The following is an 18870-nucleotide window of genomic DNA, read 5'->3' as shown; positions in this document are numbered from 1 at the left end:
ATAAAATCGTTATAATGTTAATTTCAGGTTGGACCGTGGTCGAACCACCGGTTGCGTCTAAACCGCGGTCCAACCGATCAAGGCGGTTCCCAATTCAGAAGTTGTGTGTAAAAGCAACAGTTTTATTTCTTTCCTGTTGTACCCTGTTCCTTGCATTGCACGCAGACGCAGAAGGGTTTTGTTGCAGCCGACAAATTTCTCCGACTGCACATATTAATAAACCGTCGTTGATTCATCTCTTGCCAACGACGGTTTAAAGACACCCGCCGACAACGACGACGTTGCCGAGGAGTGGTGGTTTGCAGGCTCACAAGACAACAATTTCACGACAATACTGCAACCTTTCACGACGACTTCTCAGGCTAAGACGGCGGCTAATGACGACGAGGTTCCGTTGCTGTTGACCGGTGACTTTTCAGACAACGACGGGAAGCTGGTGTGTATCCTAGGCTTTGTAAACTATTTGAAAAACCAATGTTTTTGTTTGTTTGAATTTACTGTGTTTGTAAACCGTTGCTGTTTAAATTTACCGGTTCAGAAGCTATTTGAAAAACCAATGTTTTATCAATCCTTGATGAAAAGTATGCAAAATATAAAATTTACTGTGTAAAACATATGTAATTACTAATTAAACATAGTTTTTTTAGGTTTTTATATAAAACTGTAATTCCGATCTAACCGACTAGTCCAAACGGTTCGACCGGTCTGACCGAAATCAGTACTTAAAACGGTTTTTATCCCGGTTCGGTTTTAAAAACCTTGGCTAAAAGGATAAACCTGAAATATAATAATTTAAATTTAAATTTTTTCTTAAAAATTTTAATAATTTTAAAAATAAAAAATTAGATATTTCAAACTATTTTATTTAAGAGAAAATGATATAAAGAACGATATTTAGTTTTGTAACTATATATTTGCACTATTTTATTTAGTTGTGATTTGTAATTTATACGTCCTTTTTTTTTTAATCATTTAACCCTAAATTAATAATATTTATACAATACAAAGTTACAACTTGTTTACATATGGTATATTTTTTGTAGGGTTATTAATTTGAATTATAGTTTATATTAAAACTATTTTATACTTTACAATATTAATTAAGTTATACTTTGTACTAATGTACTCTTATTTAAAGTTTTGAAAACATTTAATCATATTGTTTAAGGAATAGGTGTAAGGATTTTATGTTAAAGTAATTTTTTTTTTAGTATATTCAATGAATTAAGTGTAAGAATTATACTTTAATAGAGTTAAATAAAATAATAAAACTATGTGTATATATTTCTGATAAATAATTTATATATACAGATGATGTATGATTATATAATTAGATAATTATGAATTAAAGAGAAAGTAACACTCAATCATATAATAACATATTATTTATATATTTAAATTATATATAAATATATATATATGCGTAATATTACTCTAAATAAAATACCCAAAAAAAATGGGCACAGCCCAAAGTGGAATAACTGTATATTCATCCTGTGATAACTTACATTCTTCCCTTTATTACATAATCCATCAATTCATATGCTCAAGAAAATAAACAAAATTTATGAATATGTAACAAGAATAACTCCTTTGAGTACTTCTTTTAGATGGAAATAAACTATATAATACAATTTTCAAAGTCAGATATGGTGTCTGATTTGATGGGAGGGTGATTTAGTCTAATTGACAATTCAACTAATGAATTATTTATATAAAATAATTTTATATAATTATTTATTAAACGTATAGTCTGAATTATTTTTATATATAAATAAAAAAAAACTCTAAGGGCACAAACACATTATATTAATGAATAAAATATTGGATTTAAGTTATAATAATTACAATTTTTTTTATTTTTTTAATTAACAAAGAATTTTTATTTGAGTCGAATAATTTTTTTAATTGAATTAATCATATTAAATAAATAAAATTTTAAATTTAACGAGGAATTAAATATAGGAATTAGGGGTTGGTTGGTTTTAAGTTAATAAAAATTATCTTGATAATATATATTTTATTATTTACATTACCTTATTTAGTTTATCAATAATAAAATATTAAAATAAATTTTTATTACTAATGATAATGTGATATGTAATATAGGTAGTAATTTGAATATTATTTTCACTTTGGGTAATAAATGATTTTTATAGTGATATTGGTTTTATTATAATTGTATTTTTATTTATTATTTTTATAATAAAAATAATTTTATTTTGGATTAATTTAATAAGTAATATAAAAAATATTTTAAACTAATTATATTTATCAGTATTATTTTATTATTTATAATCAAACATAATAATTATTTATATTTCTTAATTTTTATCAAATATAATAATTATATTAAATTATATTTTTTAATTTTAATAATAAAATATTATCCAAATAAAAAAAAACTCCCTTTAAAAGTGATAATTTGTTGGTTTACCTTAAGTAGATGAATTATTCACCTTTTTTTAAATTAACCATATTAGATCGCTTGAGTTGTACAACTCTTCTACCTTTAATCAAATTCAACGGATACTTTTTTGTTATTTAGTTTTATTATTTCTGCACACGTGCCTACTTTAAGAAATGAAATCTCACACGAGTCCATTTTCTGTCGGGCCAGATGGGACCAAATCGGTGGGGGACCCGACACAAAAATCACAACAATACCGTGTGCTGTCCGACAAAAGGAAAAAATATCTCTTGAATAAAACGCTATGTTTTTTGCCATGTACTTTTCCATCCACGTCAGTTATAGTTTTCGTTCTCTCTGCGTCACAAACCATTAATATACCTCCTTCGCCTAATCAAGTTAATCTTCTGAACGTAATTTTCTGTCCACCAGATTGGCAAGGGACATTTGTGCCATTTCACATTCTCACCATGTATGATCTATCCATGCTTTTCTAGATGTAATTACTTTCCTCGTTTAAAAAATTTGCCCGATGAACAGTGGCTAAGGGAGACTAAAGTTGTGAGGGCTGTTTGGTTGTCGAGAAAAGTTAAGAGAGAAAGCGAAGGATGGGAATTATAAGTACAGTGTTAGGTTTTTGCGGCTTCGGCGTCGGCGTTTCTGCTGGACTTGTGATTGGTTACTTCCTTTTTATTTACTTTCAGCCAACCGATGTCAAGGTATTGAGTTTAAAATTTTTTATTTGTCGATGAAAATGTGCGTTTATTTGTGTAAGTTTTGTAGTTCAAACTTTAGATTTAGTTTCTCTAGGACTTTTCAGTTACCGAGTAGACTGTAGGGCGATAATTGAAGTTTTAATGGAGGATTTTTGGCTTCTTAGAGAATAAATGTTGCGTACATGTGTCAGTGTTTTATTTGGTCATGTATGTACCTTATTAGTGGATTGCGTAGTTATGAATCCAACATTTAATGGTTTTTCGTGTTGATCTGATTCTGTTATGTCCGGAATATCTGACAAATGTGTTGAAAGTTAAACCTGCTGGTTCGAGTATTTTTAGGAAATCTCTTGTGATTTTTTTTCCTCAAAATTCTCTAGAAGGCTTGGTAGTTTTATTTCTAAATTTTATAGGCTTTTAAATTTTGGTAGAGTCGTTTCTAAATTTTTTAATTTTTTTTTTGGTAGATTCATTTATGAATTTTATGAAGTTTATCAAAAACCCTTGTAATTAGGTTGCACCTATGGAAATGTGAAAGAAATTTCAGGATATGTATTTGAGGAACAGGTGAAAAATCACAATGCTAATAATGGACTTATTCTTCCAAAGTTGAAGAAGTGAAAGTTGAGTATTAAGAGTTTTGACCATGGTAGTGAATTGTGTATCGAAAATCTGATTTTTTGTATCATGTATCGAGTATTGTATTGTATGATATGGTTTTAATAAAATAATAAAAATTCTAATTAACATGTTATCATTTTGAAAAATATCACAAACACTACTTAAAATTTAAAATTTCTCATATATACCTTTACTACATTATCATTTTCTCTAAAAAAGTGTATCGATCTGTATTGGTAATATATATTGTATCATATTGTATGATACATATCACTATAGTATTGTATTATTTTGATACATCTTATAATATGTATCGCTTTTCATCTATATCGTATTGTAGGATATGTATTATATATCGTAAAATATTGATAATCATGGTTTTGACTTATATGGAGGTTAACGTAGACTAGATTCAAGCTGAGTTTGTTCAAACTCGACAATAAGCTTGACTTGAACAAACTCGAAACAAGTTCGGCTCAAATGAACTCGAGCTCAATCAAGGGGTTTAAATATTTTTGAGCTCGAACTTGAGTTTGAGCTTGATCTTGATCTTAAGGGGTGATCGGCTTGCCAGACTTGCGAGTCTTAAAAAATCGATACAAATAGACTAAAATGATATCGTTATGACCAATATGTATTAAAATAATATCATTTTAATCTTTTTTTGTTTGACTACAGTACCAAAAGGTTGGCTTGAATTTGAGCTTAACTCCCCTCACGTGAGCTGAGTTCGAACAACTTTGAGGGAATCTTGAACTCGAGCTTAGCACCCCTCAAGCTAGCTCAAATCCAGCCCTAGGTTAATGTACAAACTCAGACATATTGCTCTATCCATGCATTTTGCACTGCCACCTCTTTGTGGTTCTCAACTTTTGAGTTTTGAGGTTCATGTTTTAAGATGTTAAAATATGTGTTTAAACAGGGTGGCAGTGAGGTGTAAGGTAAAGTGACTAGAAACCGAGGATTATGGCAGTTCACAGAAACAATGAGTTTCTGTATTTTGGATGGTTAATGCTTACAAATATAGATTGAAAGAAATTGGATTGAGTAGTAAATGTTATGATCATATACTGGTGGCTTTCATCCGCCTTTGCTGAAGTTTATTTGGTTATCTTTCACTTGTTCAGAATCCTCAGATTCGCCCATTGGTTGAGCAAGATACAGAATCCTTGCAGCGGATGCTTCCAGAGATACCACTTTGGGTGAAAAATCCAGACTATGATCGTGTATGTATCAATGCCATGACTTCTTTCTATGTTATGTTATGATTTGGGTGTTGCATTTGTTCTGACATGCGATTCTGATTTTTTTTTTTTTTTGAAGGTTGATTGGCTAAATAAGTTCCTTGAATATATGTGGTCTTATCTTGACAAGGTTTGATTTCTCTGTCTTGCAGTGCATGCTCTTATCAGTTTATTGCTTCCTCCCCCTTCTTCTTATTGGGCATGTATGACTCTTTCTTTTCTTCTGACATAGGCCATTTGCAAGACTGCGAAGAATATTGCAATGCCCATAATTGCAGAGCAAATTCCTAAATATAAAATTGACTCTGTTGAATTTGAAACACTTACACTAGGGTCTCTACCGCCAACTTTTCACGGTTAGTAGACCTGATATATGTTTATAATTTTGTATTTTTAGGGGCTTTTCATTTTTTGCATTAAGAAAAATGGAAAAAAAAAACCAAATTGATAACTTCTTATGTAGATGTCTGCGATTACTGGATTAGATTTGAAGATGCTTCTTAGTGGGCTTACATTTACAGTAAAGACACTTGTGCTGTAATATGTAGAAGATAAGGAAAATGCATAAGAATTGCCCTGTATAATGTATATTGAGAAAGAGTTATTCTCTTAGGGAAATATAAGATTTGGTTTAATGTTAGAGATGTCAAAATCCTTATCTAAGAGAAATAAATGCTAGTCTTCTCATCACTAGTTATTTGGGGAATGAATGTTATGCACTTATTTTTCCCTTTTAGAATGAAGTATAATGAACATTTGGAACTGACTCAAATGGTTAACCTTGAGGTTCCTGTTGTTGTCGTTATTTATTCTTTTGGAATAGTTTTGAGTTGAAATTAGGCAGTTCTCATCACTTGTTTGGCTTGTTTTGGTTATGAATCTATTATTAAGCACAAAGGCCTGAAAATTTTGATAGGTTAACAAAATCTTCTCCACTTGTTTTCTGGTGGTGAATCAGTATCGTGTTCCAAGGATTTTAACTTGTTCCTCATTGTGTTCAATCTGGTACTTATAGTAGGATATTGCAAGCATGGTTGCAGTTTATACTTTTTTTTTTTTTTTGGTTGGAAGATGCTTTAGGTGAAGCTGTTACTTCATGCTTTTGTTCTTGTATCTTGATTTATGTGGTTAATGGTTATCACTCATTGGAAGACCTTGATGATTTTTTCCCTTTTGATTGACTGTATTTTAAATGCTGAATTAATCTATAATTTATAATGTGTTTGCAAACTTATGAGCTCATTTTTATTTTTGCTTTTGGAAATCTTAAATTTGTTCCAGGAATGAAAGTTTATCTCACCGATGAGAAGGAATTGATTATGGAACCATGTATAAAATGGGCTGGAAACCCCAACGTCACTGCCGCTGTTAAAGCATTTGGTTTAAAGGCAACAGTGCAGGTGTGTTGTTGTGCTGACTGAAAAAAAATGTTTCATGTCCAGTAAGGCAATAACGTATTTGATGGTGAGAGGGGGAGAAACATCCCTCTTTCCCCTGTGCTCCTTGTTAATACCATGTGCTCTTAATATTTTTAGGTGGTGGATTTACAAGTTTTTGTTGCTCCACGCATCACTCTGAAGCCCTTGGTTCCTTCTTTTCCTTGTTTTGCTAAAATCTATGTTTCTCTCATGGAGAAGGTTCGTAATGATGGTTAATATTACGTTTTGATTGGATCAAATTACTTATAATCTATGCAAAATTTTCTCATCTGACATGACAGTTTTTTTCTTGAGGGTTCTTTTGAATATTTTCAATGTTTACTCATTTATTTCTTAGGCATGTTAAAAGTCAGGTAGAGTTGCTTGATATGCCTATCTCAATTAAAGCAAAGGCAGTCTTTAGTAATTTCTCCATCACATCAATTTTCAAACACGGTTGGTTAGTACAGGGGTTTCCGACAACGTTGAAAAGCTTCAAGTTCTTGTAGAGAGTGTAGGAGTTGTTTAATTGAATTGCCTTTTATTTTTCCTTCTGAATGGTTTTATTGTTTGAAATGTTGAGGGGATGGGGGAATTGTCTTGATTCTGCTTTACTGTTGTGTAATTTTGTGGATGTTGGCAACTAATGGTCAGTGGTTACTGACTTACTGCACTTATTTTTCTGCTGGTAGTGTCATTTTTATGATACTGTTGAAAACCATTACATAATAGCTTTCTTTTACCCCCAATTTAAGCTATCCATTTGAGAAAGTGAAACAATGCTAAAAAATGATTGGACCTTGGATCTATTGTTGTGGTTGCTGTTATACGTAGTCTCATAGATAATGGTTAGGCTGGAATTAGGTGATACAGTTATATGTTCTTTGGATTGCTATATATTCCTAGATGTATAAGATCTTAAATGCAGTGTATTCAATATGTAGAATTGTTATAAAACATGTATCCTTATTCCTCATAGGTGTTATTCTGCCCACTTGATTATTCATCTTTTGATATGCAGCCTCATGTTGACTTTGGACTAAAGCTTATAGGGGCTGATCTAATGGCTATACCTGGTCTTTACAGGTTTATCCAGGTACAAAGCAAGTAATGTCCTGAGTTTTTGTCAAAATTTTACCCTAATATGGGATACACTAGACTGCATAGGAAAAATAATATTGTACATATCTTAAATTAATTGATGCATGTTTATACATTGTACCTACTTTGTAGTTCAATCTAACAGTAATTATAATTACTTGTTGTTTTCGTATGATCTGGAAAAGTTGTGATTTTGCATGTTTGCCTACTTGTGGTTCAATCTAACCGAACTAAGTACTTGCTGTTTTCATATGATCTGGAAAAGTTGTGATTTTGCATGGATTTTTGATGACTTGATCTCTTATTCAAGTTGTTGGAAAAGGCATTCTTAATGTTTCTTGTGCAGCATATTCATTTGTCAACTTGTATTATTTTGTGGTGCTTCATCTGTGATGGCAGTTTAATTTTTTGCTCAAGTTCATGCAAAGTTGGCTTGTTTCATCTTGCATACTGTATCAACTTTCCTGCATAAATGATTGAAGATTGTTTCATCTTGCATAGCTAGATTAAATTATTTATTTTTCACCGATGATTGGTTTTAAAAGTGCCAGACCTATTTTCCCAGGAGCTTATTAAAGATCAGGTTGCCAACATGTATCTGTGGCCGAAAACGTTAGAAGTTCCAATCTTGGATCCAGCTAAGTATGTTTCTACTGAACTCCAGAATTCTCTTAGGACTTATAATCTCATTCTAGCTATCACTTATGTTTTGGCTGAATGAATTAATTACCATTTGCAGAGCCTACAGGAGACCTGTTGGAATTCTTCATGTGAAGCTTAATAAGGCAATGAATCTGAAGAAGAAAGATCTTTTGGGTGCATCAGACCCTTATGTGAAACTAAAGCTCACTGAGGATAAGCTTCAATCAAAGAAATCCACTGTGAAGCACAAGAACTTGAACCCTGAATGGAATGAGGAATATAGTTTTGTCGTTAAAGATCCAGAGTCTCAGGCTTTGGAGCTCGTTGTGTATGATTGGGAGCAGGTATATTATTTCAGATCACTTGTCGGAGGTTGCATATTGTTTCTGTGTTGTTTAAGCTGTTTTTCTTCCTTTCTTAGGTTGGCAAACATGAAAAGATGGGTATGAATATTGTTCCTCTGAAAGAACTTACTCCTGAAGAACCAAAAGTTATGACTCTAGATCTTCTCAAAAACATGAATTTAAATGATGTTCAAAATGAGAAGTCACGTGGACAGCTTGTAGTGGAATTGACATATAAACCCTTTAAAGAAGAGGAAATGCCAACAAGTTTTGAAGAATCACATACAGTGCAAAAGGCTCCGGATAATACTCCTCCTGGCGGAGGTTTGCTTGTGGTTATAGTCCATGAAGCTCAAGATGTTGAAGGAAAGTACCATACTAATCCTTATGTACGACTTCTTTTTAGAGGGTTGGAGAGAAAAACTAAGGTATACTAAATTTAGCATTCAGTTATTTTAGCCAGGCAACTTGTATAGTAATCTTATTTTTTATGCTTTCATCTACGGTTAATGGTATGTTTAATGGATGATTATGGTTTTGTTCGGATACAGTATGTGAAGAAGAACAGAGATCCAAGGTGGGAAGAAGAGTTCACATTCATGCTAGAGGAGGCACCAGCTAACGATAGACTACATGTGGAAGTTGTCAGCATCTCATCAAGGATTGGACTGCTGCATCCTAAGGTATTGATTTCAAATCCTTTTTCATCTTGTATGCAAAATGAAGCTTATGATTGGAGTACTGTTGGAGGGAGAAGCTTGTCCTGTTTGGTTGTCGATTGAATACCTCTAAATTGCCCCCGTTACACTCCATCTTATTTATAGTTTTTAAAGTTTGTTTCATATAAACCCTGATCATAGAAAAAAGACATAGGCATGTTAGAGTCCTGGTTGGTATGAGTAAATTTATGTCGTGACTTTTTGTTTTAGAAAGTTTGAAAATAATGAGACAGGGATTGCAATTAAACTGTAAAAATCCGCTCGTCATGACTTTTATTTGTGCAACCAGGAAACTCTGGGTTATGTGGACATCAATCTTTCAGATGTTGTTAGCAACAAACGAATCAATGAGAAGTATCATCTTATTGACTCAAAGAACGGGCAAGTCCAGATCGAGATGCAATGGAGAACAGCTTCATAAAAGACCAATTTGCTACTGCTATGAAAGACCAATTTGTATGTTGACTTTGTACATGCTGTTGTTATTATAATACCAGTTACACAGAACCTTCTGTGATTTTAAGCTTTGTTCTACTTTGCATTTCTGTTTTCGCTTTGGTTTGCTCATCTCTGGCAAACAAAGACGTGTTTGTGATTATAACTTACAATTCTCCTCTTCCTTCCCGGTGCCCTTCTGAATGGTTTATTCTTTCTCTTCCCTTTTTATTTATTTATTTATTGTGAATTTCTTCCTTTCAAAAATAAAAATTTGATATTTATTTATATATAACTATCTTTTTAGAGCAATGTATATTTACTTATTTTGAATACACAAATAAGATAGGTATATCATCGTATGATTAAATGATATTTTTAACATTGATTTAAATTGATTTATTCATACAGTAATATATATGAAGTATATATTCATTTGTGTATTTGAAAAGATATGCATAGGTTTATGTGTTTCAATAAAATTATGTGTACATATTTTTATATATAGATAATATGTTATCGTATGATTAAATGATTTTGAATTAAAGATAAAGTAACATCTAATCATATGATGATATATCATATATATATCTAAATTGTATATTAAAAATATGTATACATATTATTCTTTATATCTTCAGGACGTATTAGTTTATAATTTGTTATGGAAACAATTATCTATATTAATAAAATTTTGTGTATATATTTTTTATATATAATTTGGGTATATAGATATATTATTATATGATTGATAAGACCAAAAAACTATTCCCACCCAAGGTATAGTGAATTCTCAAATTTCTACCCACCAACTTTTAAAAATCCAAACACCCACCTATGGTTTGGAAAACTAACTCCTACTCTCTAAAATTAAGATAAAATTAAGGATAAAATCGTTATTTAACAATAATATTTAACATTTATATCATTTTACCCATTTAATTTGAAAAACTAACAATTTTACCCAAAATTAAGTTTTGAAAAGTGACATTTTCCCCCCTTACCTAGGGTTTCCAATTTCACCGACGAATTTTCAGCAAACGATGGCTGATTTTTCTCCCTCATGATGTAGTCACTCCCTTTGATATTCAATATTAGATCGATGATGTCTGGATTCGATAAAATCCAGACGAAGAGTCGAAACTCTTCGTCTGGATCTTTGTCGTCCAGACAAAGTCGGCTTCGTCTAGATGACGACGACAATCCAGATAAGGAGATTGGTCTCTTTTGGACCGTCGTTATCATCTAGACAAAGTATACTTTGTCTGGATAATAAAGATCCAGACGAAAAGTTTCGACCTTCATCTAGATTCCTTCGAATTTAGACATCGTCTGTCTAATATTGAACACCGAAGGGAGAGACAACATCGGGAGGGAGAGAGATCGACCATCGTTGGCTAGAAATTCGTCGACGAAATTGGAAACCTTAGGTAGGGGGTAAAATGTCACTTTTTAAAACGTAATTTTGGGTAAAATTGTTAATTTTTCAAATTAAGGGGTAAAATGATATAAATGTTTAATATTATTGTTAAATGATGATTTTATCCTTAATTTTATCTTAATTTTAGAGGGTAGATGTTAGTTTTTTAAACTATAAGTGGGTGTTTAAGTTTTTGAAAGTTGATGGATAAGAATTTGAAAATTTACTATACCTTGGGTGTGAATAAGTCTTTTGATCGATTGAATAATTTTAAATTAAAAATAAAATAATATCTGATATGTTTTTTATATTTCTCAATTATATTAAAAATATGTATAAATAGCATTGAAGAGGAAAAAGTTAGGCATGCATCATCTTTGGCATAATCTCTATGCTTATGGCCAATGAATATCTGTCACGTATTGATCGCAATCTTAAAATTTGCGTTTGGTTGCGTGTGATAATAACTCGTTCTGTTCACCTGATCCATTTCCAAAGGAAAGGTCTCTCTTCACTGGTCATTTATTTCTTCTTCAAAACCAAAAGTCGCCTTCTTAACTGTTGACGGTTACTGTTACCGTGAGCTGACATGGCGTTACCGGTGGTTGACACAGAGTACCTGAAGGAGATCGACAAGGCTCGCCGCGATCTTCGCGCTTTAATTGCTTACAAGAACTGCGCTCCTATCATGCTCCGTTTAGCGTACACACTCTCTCTTCTCTCTATGATTTCCTGTTTCTTTCCAGAGTAAACGCGAGAAAGTTTAAGGCAAAGTCATTAGTTGTGGTCTGGTTATTATTATTTCTATGGTTTTTTTTTTTTTTTTTTTTGTTTAAAGGTGGCATGACGCGGGAACGTATGACGTGAAAACGAAGACCGGTGGACCAAATGGCTCAATCAGGAACCAAGAGGAGTACTCTCACGGTGCCAATAATGGCTTGAAAATTGCACTTGATTTCTGCGGTGAGCTTTCTTGTCTGACTGCTAAATTAACTGATAGGCCTTACCATAATTATTTGAGATTTATAATGACAATATTTTTGCTAATGAAAGTACATATGCGAATTAATTAGTCAGTTAAGACCTTATTCTTAATGTGAGAAAGTTAAAAATCCGGCATGTTAGTGTGTGCTACGCGAGAGAAGCATGAAATTCATGTGATGTATGACTATATAAAGTTTGAGCTTTTAGCTTTTGGATTATGAGGTGCCTGTTGCAGGTAATTGAGGGTGAAGGCTATTTAATAGAACAGTTGCTATCATTGTCGAAGTAGGTGTATTTCAGTCACATGCTCAAGTTTTATAGGCGGGCACTGGTTTAGTGGCTTTGTAGGTTTTCTCTGTTTATGGGATTGACTTAAGTTGCAAACGAGGTTTTATGCTTTATATTGAAAGCATTACATTCCCCATTGCTATTGAACTTGATTAAGAAGAGCTATAAGCAGTTATTTATGTGCTAACCTCTTTAGCATTAGGTTATAAGAAAGGTTGTCCCGAGTTTTTATTGCTAACTGTAGGAATGATAGTATATTAAAGAGAAATTTATAATAATGATGTTTTACATATGCCTTCCTGCTGACATATTTGCATATGATATTACGTCTAGAAGAATGTTTGTATTTGATATCTCAACTATGTCAGTGAACTTTGTAGATTGAATTAGGAGTACCCCCGTCTCTAGGAGTAAGATTGTCTTAGAAAATGTCCATTTCATTCTATGCTCTGTATCATATAGTGTACTGATTTTTAAATCTACACTATGGTACTGCAAGATTACTTTCATTTATAATTTTGCTCAAAAAAATTTGTTTTAATTGACAGAATATCATTGTTTAATTCATCTGTATGATTTTAGTATGATATATATTAAGATAATTATATAGGAGAAGAATTAAACAGTATAACTTTGTTTAATTTATCTGTATGACATATTATTGTATATGATATTATGTCTAGAAGAATGTTTGTATTTGATATATCAACTATGTCAGTGAACTTTGTTGATTGAATTAGTGGTACTAGTACCCCCACTGCAGGAGTAAGATTGTTTTAGAAAATGTCCGATTTATTCTATGCTGAGGATCATATATTATACTGATTTTTAAATCTATACTATGCTACTACAAGATTACTTTCATTTGTTATTTTGCTCAAAAAAATTGTTTTAATTAACAGTATAACATTGTTTAATTCATCTGTATGATTTTAGTATGATATCTATTAAGATAATTATATGTGAGAACTGTAAAACAATTTGTTATGCATACTTGTTGCATTGATTGTGCTTTTCTTTCATTTTCCAGAGGAAGTCAAGGCTAAACATCCGAAGATAACATATGCAGATCTATACCAGGTGAGGATTGAATTGAAGTGGTTGTTTGGCAATTATTTGAATATTTGTATTTCCATGTTTCTATTTATTTCCACGGATTCTTTTTCTCTTAATGTTTTGGTGTGGGCTCTGAAATGGTGAATAGTTTCACTTTAATTTATGAATAAAGGGATGTATATCTTGACACTAACTGTTGTGAATAGTATTCCATTTATGAAGAATATAAAATTTTCTGTTTATTTCTGAGTATTCCTTGGGTCTATCCTTGTATAAATTCTGTGTATTGGTGGTATCCCCTTTGATTGTTGTTAGTATTTTTTACTTAATGTGGTCTGTCTACATTGGTGATGCTATGTATGGATTCAAGTATTATGGTTAGTTCTTGCAATGTGTTCTGTATGGCCAATCTTTGCAAGCATTCTATTTTAGTTGTGGAGGTACAAAGGATTGGTTTTCATCATTTCATTACAGTGCAGAGTGGCTTTAATACTGTTTACTATAGATTTGATAGTAAGGATTGGACCCATATTGAAAGTTGAAGGGATGTTCTGAGGCATGTTGGGAATAACATGGTATGATATAGTTTAACAAACCAGTGCAACTCTGGAGGGATATCTAAAAAATGCCACTGACCAGATAATGCCAGATGCACTTTTAGAAGGATTTTCTTTTCCATTTTCTATATCCTACACATCGTAGTTAATATTAGAGTGAATTATCCATTGCCCTCATTCAGAATTCATTTTTCCTTGTTTGGTCACTGAGCTTAATGCTTATGCTGTATTCATGTCTCACAATTTTCAAGCATAAATTTGAGTTATGCAAATTTGAAACTTTTTATATGATTGATTATTTTATTTAATTTTAGCTTGCGGGTGTTGTGGCGGTTGAGGTTACTGGAGGTCCTACTGTTGATTTTGTCCCTGGTAGAAAGGTATGTTATTGTGGCTTCTTGAAAACCTGCCTCGTTTCATAACTTTCTCTCAATTTATTACTTGTCCATTTTCCTTAGGATTCCAAAATTTCTCCCAAGGAAGGGCGTCTTCCAGATGCCAAAAAAGGTACCTTTATCAATTCAGTTAATGATAACTTTGTAAAATCATGAAGCTGTTTATGAATGTATCAATGACAGTTTTTGATGATTTGGTTTGTTTGATGCTACATTACGCATGACTTGTAACCCTCAAGCAATGGTCACCTGGAAGTTTTCTTGTGAATATTTTATAAAATTTGACTTGATTGTTGGTGCTGTTATCTAATTATGATATGCTGTGATTGGCGCAAGTTGACAGAGAAGAATGATATGAGAACATTTGAAATCTTACATTCTTCATTCTGATGGATAAAGTTTATGTGGTCCTTTAAATTCTACTTTTTTATTTTTTATTGTTTGGGTTCCCTTTCTTGCATCTTAATGCCGTTCTTTTAGTGATGCTTTTTTTGGCTTGGTGGTTTAAGATTGGCCTCAATGTAACATAAGTTAATTTCATAAAGCAGAATGCCTTCGGATGGCACATAACTCGGGTTTAACCATATTGAGGAAAATCTATTGTTGAAAATAATGTCCATGATACATTTGGTCCAATAGCTGCTTTATTTGAAATCCCATCAGCACAAGGGTTCAGTTTTCTTTAGTTTTTATATTTTGCTGAGAAATATTCAAGTTACTGTACACATTATCATTTGAAGTGTTTATGTATGACACTTCTTGGGTGGTAAGTTCAACTTGACCTCTTATTTGGGTGGTAGGTCCACCTCATCTAAGGGATATCTTCTACCGGATGGGTCTGTCTGACAAGGATATAGTAGCACTTTCAGGGGGCCATACTCTGGTAACTCAACTTTCTTGTACCTATTCCTAATAATTTGCATAGTGGAGAGATGAGTTAAATGTATTGGTTCACTGTTGTGGTGTAGGGACGAGCCCATCCAGAAAGATCAGGTTTTGATGGTCCTTGGACCAGGGAACCTCTGAAGTTTGATAACTCATACTTTGTGTAAGGCTTAAACTGAGCTTGGAAAAATGTACTTTTTTAACTTTTATGTAGTGTTTATTTCAACCATTTGTTCACAACAGTTATTGAATTTAGGGAACTGCTGAATGGGGAATCAGAAGGGTTATTACAACTTCCATCTGACAAGGCTTTAGTTGAAGACCCAGAGTTTTGTTGTTATGTTGAGTTGTATGCAAAGGTATCATACACTTCTCTTGACTAAATGATCCCATGTCAACTGGGCTTAATGTGGTAATGAAATATTATTGATTTTAGCAGACAATCACATCTGTTGATGTTTTCTTATGTGCTAAATATGCATTGTTAATGCCTGAGTAATTTGATATAGTTTTTTGATTGCACTGACAACCCATAGAATTGAATTTACATTTACATACTATTTGACAAGACACAAGTATGCACCTGTAGAGATTGCCGACTCTGAGCCAGCAATTTGCATGCTAACCTATTTATCAAATGAATCACCTAACCTGAGTTCAACCTCTCTACGAATAGATTAGATTTGGATTAAGACTCGGATTTTGGCCGACCTGAAAACTGGTCAATGATATTACATATAATTCTAACCAATGTTATGGTATGTTTATACTTTTAAATGTTTCTGTGGTGACCATTTAGGTATTGGATTAAACCTAACTTATTTCCAATATAATGCAGCAGCTATTAGGACCCCATAAGGTTGGTATGACCACCTTGGAGGTTGGAAATAGGATATTTTGTCTGAATAAAGTTGTTCCTGTCAAATACCTAACTGCTACCCAATTCCTGAGGACCAGACTGCTGGAGTTTGAATAAATTAGTTAGGTCTTGGATCAGAAGCTCATAGCTGGTTTGATTGAACTTGATGAGTTGACTTGCGTCAATTTGTGATCCTTTTGCACCAAGTTTCCTAGAATTAGCTTTTACCCAAAGCAACATCTTTCTGCCTCCCTAGATAATTATAATTATTATTTGTTATTTGATCTTGTCGTGACTCCTCTCCCTAACTTATGTTATTTTCATGAGTATGATGATTGCCTATTTATTCTACCCAATTTTCTGCCCTATGGCAGGATGAGGATGTATTCTTCAAAGATTATGCAGCATCACATAAGAAACTTTCAGAACTAGGGTTTTCTTCGAGTTCCTCGAAAGTGATTCAAAAAGACTGTAGCATATTGGCTCAAAGTGCAGTCGGAGTTGCTGTCGCTGCTGCAGTGGTGATCCTAAGCTACGCATACGAAGTTCGGAAAAGGATGAAGTGAACAAGATAGTTCTAATATTGAAATGTTAAGATGTACCATCTACCACCTTGTTGAACCCTCCAGTTTACTCGTAACAATTCTTATGCATAGAATTTGACAACAATAATAACGAGTGGACCATTCTATTATAGAAACAATTTCATGGTGGTTTCTTGTTCAAGTATTCAACTCTCAACTTTATAGGCCAATTTGATTGTACAGATCTTATCTCTCTGTTTATTTAAAAAAAAAAAACAAGGAAATTCTGAATCTCAAGTAGGTATGCGCAAGTGAAATTGAGATATTTACCATGTAAGTGACGTTACTAAAACCTTAAAATAATTGACTGAAGAAAAACTCTATCCTTAAGTGGGTCACTGAAACAGAGACAACGCTAATTTGAAGCGTCCCACATGGAGGGGCAGCCGAAAAGGGTAGGTATGGATAAGGTTAACAAGGACAAAAGTTTTGGTGGAATGCAGAGCACCAACAAATTATCATCATCCCTTTTTATTTAAATTTTGTTAATTTTTAAATCTTAATTAAATGTGAGTTTTGGTCTTACATAGGTATTAGAGGAATACCTAAGCACATGATAAGGACGTGGTTGATGTGGTGGCTGTCACCACACAAAGCACGTTGAATCTCATAATTGTTAATCTTGATCCAATCACATAATTATAATAATAAAAAATAATAAAATTATATATATATATATATATTATTATATAATTAAATAATTTTAAATTAAAAATAAAATAATATCTAATAATATAATAATATATGTAAATATATATATATATTTATATACTTAGAATAAATATGAGTAATATTGCTCGTACAAAATATATATATGTTTTTATTTTGTTTTAGGGGGATCATGTGGGTTGTGCCCTGTGTTTAATTGTAGAGAGACTACATATACGACCCAACTGGATTTCTGATATGATGAGCACCGTCTGATTGCAACATCACATAAATCACAAAAAACATCCGTCTTTAATCAATTAATGAAGGTTGGTATATGTTGGATCAATCAGACATTTATTTATTTATTTATTTATATGAAGAAGCATAATGTTGTCTTTCCTACTAGGTTAGAGTACAGAATTGATAGCTTAAAAATCGGTATTTTGCAACTTGTGAAATAAGTGAAGGAAGAGGAAAAATACACATACATATAATATCATATAATATATGGGCATATATAGGTGGGTATAGTGAGAGTAGATAGTAAGGAATGAATAAATGGAAGAGAAAGAGATAGTTCAACTTAGGGAGAGTAAGAAAGAAAGAAAGGCAGGGTCAAAAAGTAGGTGAAATGAAATGAAAATATGGGCATGGAGATAATTATCACAACTGGCATATCTTTTAAAACTAGTTGTGGCCATCATCTTTTAACTCTTACTGCCACCCACTTCAAATTGATGGTGATAATTCTGATTATTACGAGAGAAAGAGAGAAAGGGGGGGTCCTTTTGTTGTGGTGGGTAACAAATAATACAATGCAAATTGGGGGAGATTGAGAATTTGAGATAACAACAAAAAGGTGAATCCCCAACTCAATCAAACTCAACTTAACCCCATTTGTTTGTTGTCTAAACTTGCACCACAAGGATTGGGGAAATAAAGGAAAAAGTGGAAGGTAAACCAAAGCCCACATACAACCACAACCACACTTATATCTTCATCATCATCATCATCCTTTCTTCTTTCTTTTAACCCAACCTCCAACTCTTCTAGAAACCAATCTCTATCTCTCATGCATCATTGTGTATCAATAGAATAAAGAATCACAACTACCATGTCCATACTAGTACATAAGAATTGCCAATCCACTTGTTACATTTCTTTTCCAAATCCCCACTACAACTAACTCAACTCCTCTCCTTAAAAATCTTCTTAGTAACCTTAATCAATCATTGATCTCACTATTGAGTACTCTACTTGCATATGAAGTCTTAAAAGAGTGACAATATCTTTGTACTTAGACTGATCAATAATGAAAATCTATCCCTTTGATTCAACGTGCCCACTTGCCCTACATCAAGACTAAATAGAAATAGAGATTTGGGGAAGTTAAAATCATTAAATTAGAGAGAGTTTTTAAAGTTAAGATCACACATTTTCTTATGTCTATACTTTATTAAGACCTTACTTTAAGTTTATACCTACCTGAAGTTTACCTGTAGTTAATGTCACTTCTAACTTATTATATGCTGATATCTATC

General features: G+C 32.4%; 2 protein-coding genes across 2 annotated transcripts; both read left to right on the top strand.

The window, feature by feature from the left end:
• Positions 1-2761: 2761 nt before the first annotated feature.
• On the top strand, positions 2762-9834 carry LOC123212918 (synaptotagmin-1-like). Its single transcript, XM_044632160.1, has 12 exons — positions 2762-3129; positions 4875-4973; positions 5071-5121; positions 5224-5347; positions 6273-6391; positions 6527-6628; positions 7431-7505; positions 8076-8152; positions 8250-8496; positions 8574-8924; positions 9048-9179; positions 9505-9834. The coding sequence occupies exons 1-12, from the start codon at positions 3019-3021 to the stop codon at positions 9634-9636; spliced, it is 1620 nt and encodes a 539-aa protein (XP_044488095.1). The 5' UTR covers positions 2762-3018; the 3' UTR covers positions 9637-9834.
• Positions 9835-11563: 1729 nt separating this feature from the next.
• LOC123214773 (L-ascorbate peroxidase 3-like) lies at positions 11564-16820 on the top strand. The gene is made up of 9 exons (XM_044634751.1): positions 11564-11772; positions 11909-12033; positions 13373-13422; positions 14270-14335; positions 14414-14462; positions 15151-15233; positions 15319-15398; positions 15492-15594; positions 16469-16820. Exons 1-9 carry the CDS (start codon positions 11660-11662, stop codon positions 16658-16660), a joined length of 861 nt encoding a protein of 286 aa, XP_044490686.1. The 5' UTR covers positions 11564-11659; the 3' UTR covers positions 16661-16820.
• The last annotated feature ends 2050 nt before the right edge of the window (positions 16821-18870 follow it).

The sequence above is a fragment of the Mangifera indica genome, chromosome 4 (assembly GCF_011075055.1).
Source record: "Mangifera indica cultivar Alphonso chromosome 4, CATAS_Mindica_2.1, whole genome shotgun sequence".
In the NCBI taxonomy this organism is placed as follows: domain Eukaryota; kingdom Viridiplantae; phylum Streptophyta; class Magnoliopsida; order Sapindales; family Anacardiaceae; genus Mangifera; species Mangifera indica.
This window is presented reverse-complemented; position numbering and strand designations above follow the sequence as displayed.

What these genes read in the sequence shown, in the direction of transcription:
- LOC123212918 (XM_044632160.1), top strand. Translation starts at nt 3,019, where the DNA reads ATGGGAATTATAAGTACAGTGTTAGGTTTTTGCGGCTTCGGCGTCGGC. An exon ending in TTCAGCCAACCGATGTCAAG is followed by an intron (nt 3,130 to 4,874) that starts GTATTGAGTTTA and finishes TCACTTGTTCAG; the next exon opens with AATCCTCAGATTCGCCCATT. An exon ending in TCTACCGCCAACTTTTCACG is followed by an intron (nt 5,348 to 6,272) that starts GTTAGTAGACCT and finishes AATTTGTTCCAG; the next exon opens with GAATGAAAGTTTATCTCACC.
- LOC123214773 (XM_044634751.1), top strand. Translation starts at nt 11,660, where the DNA reads ATGGCGTTACCGGTGGTTGACACAGAGTACCTGAAGGAGATCGACAAG. An exon ending in CCTATCATGCTCCGTTTAGC is followed by an intron (nt 11,773 to 11,908) that starts GTACACACTCTC and finishes TTTTGTTTAAAG; the next exon opens with GTGGCATGACGCGGGAACGT. An exon ending in ATTTTGTCCCTGGTAGAAAG is followed by an intron (nt 14,336 to 14,413) that starts GTATGTTATTGT and finishes CATTTTCCTTAG; the next exon opens with GATTCCAAAATTTCTCCCAA.